The 13,799-nt window shown below is 49.5% G+C and overlaps 1 protein-coding gene across 9 annotated transcripts in view; it reads left to right on the forward strand.

Annotated features, from left to right (window-relative positions):
• The window catches only part of GRIP2 (glutamate receptor interacting protein 2), a 594,020-nt gene that overhangs the window by 534,634 nt on the left and 45,587 nt on the right, over positions 1-13,799 (forward strand). For 7 of the 9 annotated variants that reach the window (XM_063941247.1, XM_063941246.1, XM_063941244.1 and 4 more), the window contains 8 exons: positions 3,167-3,312; positions 3,884-4,028; positions 4,982-5,121; positions 5,258-5,437; positions 9,974-10,127; positions 11,343-11,466; positions 12,709-12,927; positions 13,537-13,683. In XM_063941247.1, coding sequence (XP_063797317.1) covers positions 3,167-3,312; positions 3,884-4,028; positions 4,982-5,121; positions 5,258-5,437; positions 9,974-10,127; positions 11,343-11,466; positions 12,709-12,927; positions 13,537-13,683 — 1,255 coding nt within the window. Of the gene's footprint in view, positions 1-3,166; positions 3,313-3,883; positions 4,029-4,981; positions 5,122-5,257; positions 5,438-9,973; positions 10,128-10,988; positions 11,305-11,342; positions 11,467-12,708; positions 12,928-13,536; positions 13,684-13,799 lie in introns of those variants that run through there. The other 2 variants (XM_063941245.1, XM_063941251.1) reach the window with 2 other exon arrangements.

The following is a 13,799-nucleotide window of genomic DNA, read 5'->3' on the forward strand; positions in this document are numbered from 1 at the left end:
GGAGCAGTCACACAGGGAAGAAATTTCCAGGGCTTGTGGTCAAGCATGGAAACGTCATTTCACATAAATATCCTGGAACTAAGGGCCATTTACAATGCCCTAAGTCAAGCAAGGCCTCTGCTTCAGGGTCAGCCGTTGTTGATCCAGTCGGACAACATCACGGCAGTCGCCCACGTAAACAGACAGGGCGGCACAAGAAGCAGGAGGGCAATGACGGAAGTTGCAAGGATTCTTCGCTGGGCGGAAAATCATGTGATAGCACTGTCAGCAGTGTTCATTCCGGGAGTGGACAACTGGGAAGCAGACTTCCTCAGCAGACACGACCTCCACCCGGGGGAGTGGGGACTTCACCCAGAAGTCTTCCACATGATTGTGAACCGTTGGGAAAAACCAAAGGTGGACATGATGGCGTCCCGCCTCAACAAAAAACTAGACAGATATTGCGCCAGGTCAAGGGACCCTCAGGCAATAGCTGTGGACGCTCTGGTAACACCGTGGGTGTACCAGTCAGTGTATGTGTTCCCTCCTCTGCCTCTCATACCCAAGGTACTGAGAATCATAAGAAGGAGAGGAGTAAGATCTATACTCGTGGCTCCGGATTGGCCAAGAAGGACTTGGTACCCGGAACTTCAAGAGATGCTCACGGAGGACCCGTGGCCTCTACCTCTAAGAAAGGACCTGCTCCAGCAGGGACCCTGTCTGTTCCAAGACTTACCGCGGCTGCGTTTGACGGCATGGCGGTTGAACGCCGGATCCTGAAGGAAAAAGGCATTCCGGATGAAGTCATCCCTACCCTGATCAAAGCCAGGAAGGATGTAACTGTGCAACATTATCACCGTATTTGGCGTAAATATGTTGCGTGGTGTGAGGCCAGGAAGGCCCCTACAGAGGAATTTCAACTGGATCGTTTCCTGCATTTCCTGCAAACAGGACTGTCTATGGGCCTAAAATTAGGGTCCATTAAGGTTCAAATTTCGGCCCTGTCGATTTTCTTCCAGAAAGAACTAGCTTCAGTCCCTGAAGTTCAGACGTTTGTCAAGGGGGTACTGCATATACAGCCTCCTTTTGTGCCTCCAGTGGCACCTTGGGATCTCAATGTAGTTTTGGGGTTCCTAAAATCGCATTGATTTGAACCACTCACCACTGTGGACTTAAAATATCTCACATGGAAAGTGGTAATGCTGTTAGCCCTGGCTTCAGCCAGGCGTGTCTCAGAATTGGCGGCTTTATCCTATAAAAGCCCTTACCTAATTTTTCATACGGACAGGGCAGAATTGAGGACTCGTCCTCAATTTCTCCCTAAGGTGGTTTCAGCGTTTCACTTAAACCAGCCTATTGTGGTGCCTGCGGCTACTAGGGACTTGGAGGATTCCAAGTTGCTGGACGTAGTCAGGGCCCTGAAAATATATGTTTCCAGGACGGCTGGAGTCAGGAAATCTGATTCGCTGTTTATCCTGTATGCACCCAACAAGCTGGGTGCTCCTGCTTCTAAGCAGACGATTGCTCGTTGGATTTGTAGTACAATTCAGCTTGCACATTCTGTGGCAGGCCTGCCACAGCCAAAATCTGTAAAAGCCCATTCCACACGGAAAGTGGGCTCATCTTGGGCGGCTGCCCGAGGGGTCTCGGCTTTACAACTTTGCCGAGCAGCTACTTGGTCAGGGGCAAACACGTTTGCTAAATTCTACAAATTTGATACCCTGGCTGAGGAGGACCTGGAGTTCTCTCATTCGGTGCTGCAGAGTCATCCGCACTCTCCCGCCCGTTTGGGAGCTTTGGTATAATCCCCATGGTCCTTTCGGAGTTCCCAGCATCCACTAGGACGTCAGAGAAAATAAGAATTTACTTACCGATAATTCTATTTCTCATAGTCCGTAGTGGATGCTGGGCGCCCATCCCAAGTGCGGATTGTCTGCAATACTTGTACATAGTTACAAAAATCGGGTTATTATTGTTGTGAGCCATCTTTTCAGAGGCTCCTCTGTTATCATGCTGTTAACTGGGTTCAGATCACAGGTTGTACGGTGTGATTGGTGTGGCTGGTATGAGTCTTACCCGGGATTCAAAATCCTTCCTTATTGTGTACGCTCGTCCGGGCACAGTATCCTAACTGAGGCTTGGAGGAGGGTCATAGGGGGAGGAGCCAGTGCACACCAGCTAGTCCTAAAGCTTTTACTTTTGTGCCCAGTCTCCTGCGGAGCCGCTATTCCCCATGGTCCTTTCGGAGTTCCCAGCATCCACTACGGACTATGAGAAATAGAATTATCGGTAAGTAAATTCTTATTTTTTTTTTGTGTCTGGTAGCACAAGGCGACTGGTAATATCACCTCTCAGATGGAGTCTCTGAGTTTGACTTTATTTTATATTACTGCTGTTGCTCACTGTCGGTAAATTAAGTTAATAAATATACTTGGAGAAATATATTTTCTGAAGTAGAATAAATTCATGCCACAGTGTTTGTCTCAATTTTAAAGAGCACCTGACATCAAACACATTGGGGCAGCCATGTTGTGGTAGTAGTGACCTTGTGGTAGACGCTAAGCGCGGGGGGAGGGGTTGTGTCGGGCTGCCATTTTGTGGTAGCAGTGACCTCACAGGAGACTCTCAGTGTGGGGCAGCCATATTGTAGTATCAGTGACCTCTTGGGAGACCTTCAGTGGGGGCAGCTATGATGTGGTAGCAGTGACCTCACAGGAGAACCTCAGTGGGGGGCAGCCATATTGTAGTATCAGTGACCTCATGGGAGACCCTTACTGGGGGCAACTATAATGTGGTAGCAGTGACCTTGCAGGAGACCCTCGTGGGGGCAGCCATTTTTGAAGCTCAACTAATATATCAATACTGCAGATTTGCCTGTGAATTACTCCTATTTTCAGTGTGCGCTGGATACAACTCTCCATCTCTTCTTACACACTCAGTTTTTGTAAGTTAGTATTTGCAGTGCTTCAATGCCGGCTGTAACCATACTGTAGGTAACCTGTGCAGATCAACCTTTTCAGCACCAAATAAGCTTACAAGATGGCTGCCTCAGGTGTGTCTCTGAGAGGAGTGCAGTGTAGTATGTACTGGAGTAGGCCTCCAGTCCCTCCTGGGCTCATCTTGTTTTACAGTCTGACATTTGGAATAATTTAACATCTTGTGTCCCGTTCCCCCCTCCCTTTCCCAGAACCGGCACCTTAGAGCCCGGGGACAAACTGTTGGCCATTGACAACATCCGTCTTGACAATTGTTCAATGGAGGATGCGGTGCAGATCTTGCGGCAGTGCGAGGAACTGGTCAAACTGAAGATCCGAAAAGATGAGGACAATTCGGGTATGGAATAATACGTTCCATAGGGGAGATGTGAAATTATAACCTATTACAGTCTTATATTTCCCTGCCAGTCTTGGGAGGACACGGATATATATTATGATTGGAAGATAACGCACCACCCAGTCAGCTCTTAACTGTCATTGTTCAAACCCAGCCTGTAACTTGACAGTTGGGAGCTGATTGGCTGGTGCGTTACCATCTTCTACTTCATCACTTCTCCAGGCTTAATACATCTACCTCCTCTGTCATTTTCAACGTTCTGTAGGCTTCGAGGCTTGTAATGTACAACCACCAGGGGGCGCTGAGCTGATTCTCTTGGTTAGGAAGAAGGGTGGAGGTGGGAAACATCCACTGTTGCGCTTTTTGGGGGTAGTGAGTATTTAAAAAATAAACAGCATTAAAAATGCAGACAATACTTGTTCTGTATGCTGCAACCACTACAGTGACTTGATACCGGTGCAGGACATAGATGCAAGACAAATGAAGACCCTAGTGGTCCTTCATATGAGGAGGTCATACAAAGTTAGTGGCCACTCACTCCATGATGCATAACCTCACTTGTGTTTTCCAGATGAGCAGGAAACTACGGGTGCTATTATATACACTGTGGAGCTGAAGAGATACGGCGGCCCATTGGGGATTACGATATCTGGGACTGAAGAACCTTTTGATCCCATCGTCATCTCAGGGCTCACTAAGAGAGGGCTGGCTGAGAGGTGAGTTATACTGTGACGCTCATGTGTAATACCTGGAATATCACCAAGCCAAAAGCTTCAGAGGGCAGGTGGAAAAAAAAATCTGTAGTACTGTATATGATCACCAGGGGGAGTCCTTCCATTGAAAAATGATTTACAGGGCGTAAGTTAGTAGACTATTCTATTCGTGTTAGGTTTGCAGAGGATGATACATTGTTCCACTCTAAGTATTTCTTTTCCCCAAACATTGATTTCTGAGGGGAAGACTGTAAGAACTGAATCCAACATGGTGAGTAATGGCCGCTGCACCGTTCCAGGGATAAAATAAAATCCTGGGGACAAATTTTTGAAACCTAAAGTAGCCCCTGGAATACAGGGACCGTTAGCAACTATGCGCTGTTTATGCAGCTGCATCCATCTTATTCACTAGGGACAGCTAAAATCATTGGGCGCTTGCTGGGGACTCAACAGGAATCTGGGCCACGGTGATCACTGGTGACTATAGGTCTGTGGTGAGCGCAGGCGTCAGAGGCAAATTCATCTACAGAGTCTTCCGATGTAAGGACTGGGGGGCAGAACTCCTGCAGAATTGTCCGTTGTGGCTTTAGTTTTGCAGATAACCCTCTTTATATCCTCCGTGCATCATATGTAACAGGCTGTGTTTTAGGGAATTGGGGCCATATACATCAGCCACGCCAGTTGCATAAAATCTACATTTGGGGTTAATGGGAATTCCACCAGTTTAAATGCAAGGCTGACACGTCGGTGCATTTGCACATAATGTGATGCATTTCATGTCCGGGTTTTCTAGGGTTAATGAATGACCCGTGGGGTAATATGATGGACACCCAGCAATGCACGACTGTAATGGGCAGCAGGAATCTGACCCAGCACAAAGCAACATATCGATGTATACTTTTGTAGAATATCCCTATTTCATCTGCAGGACCTAAGTACCTTTCGCTGTTTTCCAGGACTGGAGCCATTCATATAGGGGACCGGATCCTGGCCATAAACAGTGTAAGCCTGAAAGGAAAACCGCTCAGCGAAGCCATCCACCTGCTGCAGATGGCAGGAGAGACGGTGACCCTGAAAATAAAGAAGCAGGCGGAACGTGAGTGGGGGGGAGACGGCATGCATTAAATGCATTTGTATTATAGAGATTGTTACACAAGTCCCCCCCCCCGTGTGCCCAACACTCAGATGTGTTTAATGAGCCCCCTCCAGTTACTTTGCTCTTGGCGTTGTAGGGTCACTTTTGCAGAACCTCTCGGACGGGGTGAATGAAGGGAGTGACCCGGAAGATGACCTGACCGACTCTCAGAAGACCAGCAAATTATCGGAGATCTACTCTACTACGATCCCCAGCGTGGACAGCGCTCTGGAGTCCTGGGACGGCTCCGGCATTGACACGGGATATGGAAGCCAGGGTGAGGGCTTCTGCTGGTGGTGTTGCTGTGTGTGTGTAGGGGTGTGAGGGAGGCACACGGAATCGTTGTATAGTGTAAAGCATGACCACGTGTAGTGGTCGGTGTGTGGTCTCTGTCACCCACCAGCTGCTGTCATTATTTGTATATCTGCAGACATACATTGAGCTGCAGCGTGTACACTTTGCTGTATCCAGGGGGATTACAGTTCTGAGCCCGTATCACCTACTGAAAGCTGTGCCCAACTCTCTGTGGCTCATGAGTGCAGGGAGCGGCTTTCCGCTCTGTGTGACGCTATAGCCTATTAGAAAGCCAGGGCACATTGAAGATGAGTTTGGGGGGGTTAGGTATCAGGATAGGCCCATTGTGACAGAGAGGAGGGTGGCAGGACAGCTGCCAGGAATATTGTAGGTAAGTACTTAGCTGACAGGAGCGTGGCACATACATAGTTGACAGGAGGGTGGTATGTATATAGCAGACGGGAGAGTGGTAAATACATAGCTGACAGGAGAGTGGTATGTATATAGCTGACAGGAGGGTGGTATGTATATAGCAGACGGGAGAGTGGTAAATACATAGCTGACAGGAGAGTGGTATGTATATAGCTGACAGGAGAGTGGTATGTATATAGCTGACAGGAGGGTGGTATGTATATAGCTGACAGGAGGGTGGTATGTATATAGCTGACAGGAGGGTGGTATGTATATAGCTGACGGAGGGTGGTATGTATATAGCTGACAGGAGGGTGGTATGTATATAGCTGACAGGAGAGTGGTAAATACATAGCTGACAGGAGAGTGGTAAATACATAGCTGACGGAGGGTGGTACATATATAGCTGACAGGAGGGTGGTAAATACATAGCTGACAGGAGGGTGGTATGTATATAGCAGACGGGAGAGTGGTAAATACATAGCTGACAGGAGAGTGGTATGTATATAGCTGACAGGAGGGTGGTATGTATATAGCTGACAGGAGGGTGGTATGTATATAGCTGACAGGAGGGTGGTATGTATATAGCTGACGGAGGGTGGTATGTATATAGCTGACAGGAGGGTGGTATGTATATAGCTGACAGGAGAGTGGTAAATACATAGCTGACGGAGGGTGGTAAATACATAGCTGACGGAGGGTGGTACATATATAGCTGACAGGAGGGTGGTAAATACATAGCTGACAGGAGGGTGGTAAATACATAGCTGACAGGAGAGTGGTAAATACATAGCTGACAGGAGAGTGGTAAATACATAGCTGACCGGAGGGTGGTAAATACATAGCTGACAGGAGGGTGGTAAATACATAGCTGACAGGAGGGTGGTAAATACATAGCTGACAGGAGAGTGGTAAATACATAGCTGACAGGAGAGTGGTAAATACATAGCTGACCGGAGGGTGGTAAATACATAGCTGACAGGAGGGTGGTATGTATATAGCTGACAGGAAGGTAGTAGGCAGGTTTGTAGCTGACAGGAGGGTGGTAGGTACTTAGCTGACAGGAGCGTGGCACATACATAGTTGACAGGAGGGTGGTATGTATATAGCAGACGGGAGAGTGGTAAATACATAGCTGACAGGAGAGTGGTATGTATATAGCTGACAGGAGGGTGGTATGTATATAGCAGACGGGAGAGTGGTAAATACATAGCTGACAGGAGGGTGGTATGTATATAGCTGACAGGAGGGTGGTATGTATATAGCTGACAGGAGGGTGGTATGTATATAGCTGACAGGAGGGTGGTATGTATATAGCTGACAGGAGAGTGGTAAATACATAGCTGACGGAGGGTGGTAAATACATAGCTGACGGAGGGTGGTACATATATAGCTGACAGGAGGGTGGTAAATACATAGCTGACAGGAGGGTGGTAAATACATAGCTGACAGGAGAGTGGTAAATACATAGCTGACAGGAGAGTGGTAAATACATAGCTGACCGGAGGGTGGTAAATACATAGCTGACAGGAGGGTGGTATGTATATAGCTGACAGGAAGGTAGTAGGCAGGTTTGTAGCTGACAGGAGGGTGGTAGGTACTTAGCTGACAGGAGCATGGTAAGTAGGTATATGGCTGAAAAGAGAATGGTAGGTAAGTAGCTGATAGGAGGCTGGTAGGTAGGTATGTGGCTGACAGGAGGGTGGTAGGTAGGCATATGGCCGACAGGTGAGTGGTAGGTAGGTATGTGGCTGACAGGAGGTTGGTAGGTCTGTGACTGACAGGAGGGTTGTAGGTGGGTATGTGGCCGACAGGAGATTGGTAGGTCTGTGACTGACAGCAGGGTGGTAGGTGGGTATGTGGTTGACAGGAGGGTGGTACTGTAACTGTAGGTATGTGGTTGACAGGAAGGTGGTAGGTCTGTGGTTTATAGGAGGGTGGTAGGTGGGTCTGTGGCTGACAGGAGGGTGGTAGGTCTGTGGCTGACAGGAGGGTGGTAGGTGGGCATGTGGCTGACAGGAGGGTGGTAGGTGGGTATGTGGTTGACAGGAAGGTGGTACTGTAACTGTAGGTCTGTGGCTGACAGGAGGGTGTTAGGTATGTGGCTGACAAGAGGGCTGTAGGTGGTTATGTGGCTGACAGGAGGGTGGTACTGTAACTGTAGGTATGTGGCTAGCAGGAGGGTGGTAGGTATGTGGCTGGCAGGAGGGTGGTAGGTCTGTGGCTGACAGGAGGTTGGTAGGTCTGTGGCTGACAGGAGGGTGGTAGGTGGGTATGTGGCTGACAGGAGGGTGGTACTGTAACTGTAGTTATGTGGTTGACAGGAGGGTGGTAAGTCTGTGGTTGACAGGAGGGTGGTAGGTGTGTTTGTGGCTGACAGGAGGGTGGTAGGCCTGTGGCTGACAGGAGGGTGGTAAGTCTGTGGTTGACAGGAGGGTGGTAAGTCTGTGGCTGACAGGAGGGTGGTAGGCCTGTGGCTGACAGGAGGGTGGTAGGCCTGTGGCTGACAGGAGGGTGGTAGGCCTGTGGCTGACAGGAGGGTGGTAGGCCTGTGGCTGACAGGAGGGTGGTAGGCCTGTGGCTGACAGGAGGGTGGTAGGCCTGTGGCTGACAGGAGGGTGGTAGGCCTGTGGCTGACAGGAGGGTGGTAGGCCTGTGGCTGACAGGAGGGTGGTAGGCCTGTGGCTGACAGGAGGGTGGTAGGCCTGTGGCTGAAAGGAGGGTGGTAGGCCTGTGGCTGACAGGAGGGTGGTAGGCCTGTGGCTGATACGAGGGTGGTAGGTAGGTCTGTGGCTGGCAGAAGGGTGGTAGGTGGGTCTGTGGCTGGCAGAAGGGTGGGGTAGGTGGGTCTGTGGCTGACAGGAGAGTGGTAGGTCTGTGGCTGACAGGAGAGTGGTAGGTCTGTGGCTGACAGGAGGGTGGTAGGTGGGTCTGTGGCGGACAGGAGGGTGGTAGGTGGGTCTGTGGCGGACAGGAGGGTGGTAGGTAGGTCTGTGGCTGGCAGGAGGGTGGTAGGTCTGTGGCTGGCAGGAGGGTGGTAGGTCTGTGGCTGGCAGGAGGGTGGTAGGTCTGTGGCTGACAGGAGGTTGGTAGGTCTGTGGCTGATAGGATGGTGGTAGGTGGGTATGTGGCTGACAGGAGGGTGGTACTGTAACTGTAGTTATGTGGTTGACTGGAGCGTGGTAGGTATGTGGCTGACTGGAGGGTGGTAGGTATGTGGCTGACTGGAGGGTGGTAGGTATGTGGCTGACTGGAGGGTGGTAGGTATGTGGCTGACTGGAGGGTGGTAGGTGGGTATGTGGCTGACTGGAGGGTGGTAGGTGGGTATGTGGCTGACTGGAGGGTGGTAGGTGGGTATGTGACTGACTGGAGGGTGGTAGGTGGGTATGTGGCTGACTGGAGGGTGGTAGGTGGGTATGTGGCTGACTGGAGGGTGGTAGGTGGGTATGTGGCTGACTGGAGGGTGGTAGGTGGGTATGTGGCTGACTGGAGGGTGGTAGGTGGGTATGTGGCTGACTGGAGGGTGGTAGGTGGGTATGTGGCTGACTGGAGGGTGGTAGGTGGGTATGTGGCTGACTGGAGGGTGGTAGGTGGGTATGTGGCTGACTGGAGGGTGGTAGGTGGGTATGTGGCTGACTGGAGGGTGGTAGGTGGGTATGTGGCTGACTGGAGGGTGGTAGGTGGGTATGTGGCTGACTGGAGGGTGGTAGGTGGGTATGTGGCTGACTGGAGGGTGGTAGGTGGGTATGTGGCTGACTGGAGGGTGGTAGGTGGGTATGTGGCTGACTGGAGGGTGGTAGGTGGGTATGTGGCTGACTGGAGGGTGGTAGGTGGGTATGTGGCTGACTGGAGGGTGGTAGGTGGGTATGTGGCTGACTGGAGGGTGGTAGGTGGGTATGTGGCTGACTGGAGGGTGGTAGGTGGGTATGTGGCTGACTGGAGGGTGGTAGGTGGGTATGTGGCTGACAGGAGGGTGGTAGGTCTATGGCTGGCAGGAGGGGGTGTCTATGACCTGCCTGGGGCCTGCACATCATCGTCTGCCATAGCAGAAGTCGGGGCTCACAGGGAATGTGACTGGTGCCTGACTGACGGCATTTTCCCCTTGCAGGTAACTACATGCCTCAGGCTGTAGGCATCTCGCTGCATCCACATGAATGGAGAAGCAGCCGGCAGAAGATGAACACCCCGCCAGCGGAGCACAGGAAGAGTTACCCCTTCCTGGACGGGAGTTTCAGTGAGGAGGAGTGGGACAAGCCAGCCCGGTATGTGACTGGATACAAGGCTAGTGAATCTGTGTAATCAGTCTTCAGCCCAGATGGATCCTGATACCATTACATGTATATTTGTATATTGTACCCTTTGCTGTTTTTATCTAGACCTACATGTTTGGTGCACTTACCTGGACCTCCCTATGTATTTGTCTAATGTAAATATTAAGGGATGAATACGTAAGAATATATTTGTAGGACTACCTACTTTATGTTATGGGGCTGCAAAGTTGTCTTTGCAGAGCTCACCATTCAGTACAGTTGTCATTGTGTGACTTCTGTTCTCCATTATCACTTCAGAGCTTTCTTGTCGTTTTAATTGAGATGTGATAATCATCTCACAATACATTAGCTTGTGGGTGTTCTTCTGTAGTGCGACGTGTGATCTCGTCATGGGGTGGGTTATGAGATCTCTTGGGGGGGGGGGGGGGGGGGGGTAAATCCATGTCCAAAAACATCTGATCGGCAGATCCATCAGATACGACATACGACGCCCTGAGTTTGCTTGTAGACACATAGAAACCTGGAACAAGTGTGTGTGTGTGTGTGTGTTTGATTTCAAAGATCAAAGAGGTTCTCCATCTAAATGACTATATTTACTAATCTCACTACCTTGCAGCCCCCTTACTCTGTTCCTCCTCCTAATTGAGCAGCCCCCTGTTATGGTGGGTGGGTGGATAGCAAACAAAAAAGTAAATAAATAAAATATTAACATCCCATTCTCATCATGACCACCTGTTACACATGGTGTATGTATGTTCTCTGATGCTGTGATTGTCCCTGGTCGTCGTCTTCTCCTTTCATCATTGTCTCACCTCGCCTGTTCTCCTCTGTGTTTTCTCTCTCTTTCTCCAGGTGTTCTATGTCTCAGCTGTGAGCTGTTCCCCATCCTCCCTCCTGTGCGCTAACACCTCACGGGGCCGCCTGTCTCCTACCCCAACCCCCCCCCCCCCCTCCCCCCTCCATACTGGCACACATTTTTGTTTCAGCTCCTCTGCCCTCACCTGCATGTCCTTCCATCCGTCCTCCTCCTTCACCTTCACCATCTCACCCTAACCTTTTAGTTGGAGAATTGTCTGTTGAGTGCTTTGTCGCGATGAATGGACACCGCACAAAACTGTCATGATTTGTACATTTGTGTAAGAAGATTCGCAGTTTGAGCCGCAAGTGTGGCGGGAAGAAGACGACTCATCATGTTTGGTTCAACAGATACCCCAGCCAACCCAATGGCCTAGAGACTACTGAACACGACGACAGTTTCTGGCGCGTTTTCGGAGAGGCTTTGGAAGACCTGGAGACCTGCGGTCAGTCTGAGCTTCTGCGGGAGATTGAGGTGAGCGTTACATACAGGACGTTACAGCTACATAATAAATTGGAGTTTGTATTTAATTTGTATTTTAAATTTAAAAAATTTATATTCAAAAATTTTAAGCATTTCAACACTCTCTCACATTCATACCTGCGCCAATCTATTGTGACATGGTTTCTCGGTAAACCTTTGCTTACGGTGCCTCGAGTAAGGCTCGTAAAGGACAGATTGTTGGGGATCAAATGTTAGCTATAAAATATTCCAGTTATTAACTGGTGAAGAATCTGCTATTATGATTTTTCTTTATACGGCGCCACAAGGGTTACGCAGCGCCGTACAGAGTACGTAATCAAACAGTATGTACAAAACAGGAAGTAAGAGACTTACAGTACAGAACATTTACAGAGAATATTTGGCCATTCACATCAGTCCCTGCCCCAGTGGAGCTTACAATCTATATTTCCTACCACATGTACACACACACACACATTCACGCTAGGGTTAATTTTGTTGGGATCCAATTAACCTACCAGTATATTTTTGGATTGTGGGAGGAAACCGGAGTACCCGGAGGAAACCCACGCAAGTACGGGGAGAATATACAAATTCCACACAGGGAAATGGTGGGAATCGAACCCAAGACCTCAGTGCTGTGAGGCAGTAATGCTAAACATTCTTGCATTAGCAATCAATGCCAAAATAGGCAGCAGGGCCCAAGGGATAGGAGCCAGTTGGGGAGGAGGTAATGGTATAAGAGAGAGAAGGGAAAGCACATGAGGGAAGAGGGCCCTGCTCAGGAAAGCTTACAGTCTAAATGTTGTGTGTATAAAAGTATTTCAGGAAAGCAAAACATTTTGTACTGCCCAATGTAGTATTTACCTGCAGTTTATTTTTCTAGATCTGTTCAGTAAAAGATGAAGCTTTTGGGTTCTGTAGCCAGTGGCAGAGCAGCAGCAGCAGTAGTGCAGGTGTCGTGTTTAATGGCACAAATGCACCTGTTTCTGGGGAAAAGCGCGCAGATTTGCAGATGGGTGACGCAGGTGCCAACTGTCTGATTGGTGGAGTCACTTCCTAAATGCAGATTAGGCGCTGAAGTGTACCTGGTTTTACACTTCGCTAGTACAGTAATATTTCCTCCTCAGGACCCGGAGTCTTTAGTTTTAGTGGCGGGAGGGGGTTCCCTTTGTTACGGCTAGGACAACCTGATGGACTGGTTGGAGGCTGATCTTTTCACTTTGGGTCACCCGGTGTGTATTGTACTCACAGGCGTCCATCATGACGGGCAGCGTGCAGAGTTTGGGCCTTGACGGCAGCAAACTGCTCCTTGACAACCCCCCCAATCAAGGTGGCCGCCCACTGCATCGGAAAGGAGGCTCCCATTACTCTAAGCACAGCCCCAAGAAAGAGAGAAAGCTCAGTCAGGACGCAAAAATCCTGAAAGACGAGGGACAAGACGTTTCTTCCACGGCCGCAGAGCTGCTCAAGGTGGGCTTCCGTTCTCAGCGCATGCGCCCGTGGTCTCTGCCGTGGCACCTGGGGGTCTATTCCATGGCATCGAGAGGAAATGCCAAATGTTTCCCTGGCACAAGTTCTAGATATAGTCCATATTTTATCTTTGTCACACTTGTGTGCAGCGTTTGCTATATGCAATACATTACTAGTCTGCCCAGGTTCATTCTGTGCCTTTCCGCTGTGTATTATATTATCCGGAAGTTTTTTTTATAGCCTGATGATGATAAGACTTTGCTGAAACTCGCAGGAAAAAGCTAGATAGAAAAAAGCAATGCATAGTGTACATAGAGGCACATCTGAAAGCGCTGTGCATCCTGCTAGTATTATGCTAGGATCGCACCAGTGACTGGGCCTGAAGATAGACCCCCAGACCGTATGCATGTGTGATACTGGGGTTTAGGGGTGTTGCAGCCTTCGGAAAGTGCACTGCTGTGTTTACGGCAGCTGAACTCATCGGCATGTATAGACGACCTCCGATGACCCCCGGCGGAGCGAAGTAGTGGAATATCACTGGTGTTTGTGTATGACATTATTCCTAGTGTAATGGGATGGAAATGCAACGGTTCCCCTCTGTGCTTGCAGGTGACTGTTATGAAGGACCTGGAGACGGATGATTATGGGTTCAGTGTATCGGATGGAGTCCTGGAGAAAGGGGTATACGTGAATATGATCCGCCCGGGGGGTCCTGCACACAGGAGCGGCCTTCAGTCGTACGATCGGATCCTGCAGGTAAAATCATAATTTCCTTTTTTTTTTTTTGCTTCATTATCGGGCAAAAAATACGTCTCATTAATAGTAGAGGGCGAGGTGTGTCTACCACCGCCACTGAGCTATGGGGAAACTGA

The sequence above is a fragment of the Pseudophryne corroboree genome, chromosome 9, assembly GCF_028390025.1.
Source record: "Pseudophryne corroboree isolate aPseCor3 chromosome 9, aPseCor3.hap2, whole genome shotgun sequence".
NCBI lineage: Eukaryota > Metazoa > Chordata > Amphibia > Anura > Myobatrachidae > Pseudophryne > Pseudophryne corroboree.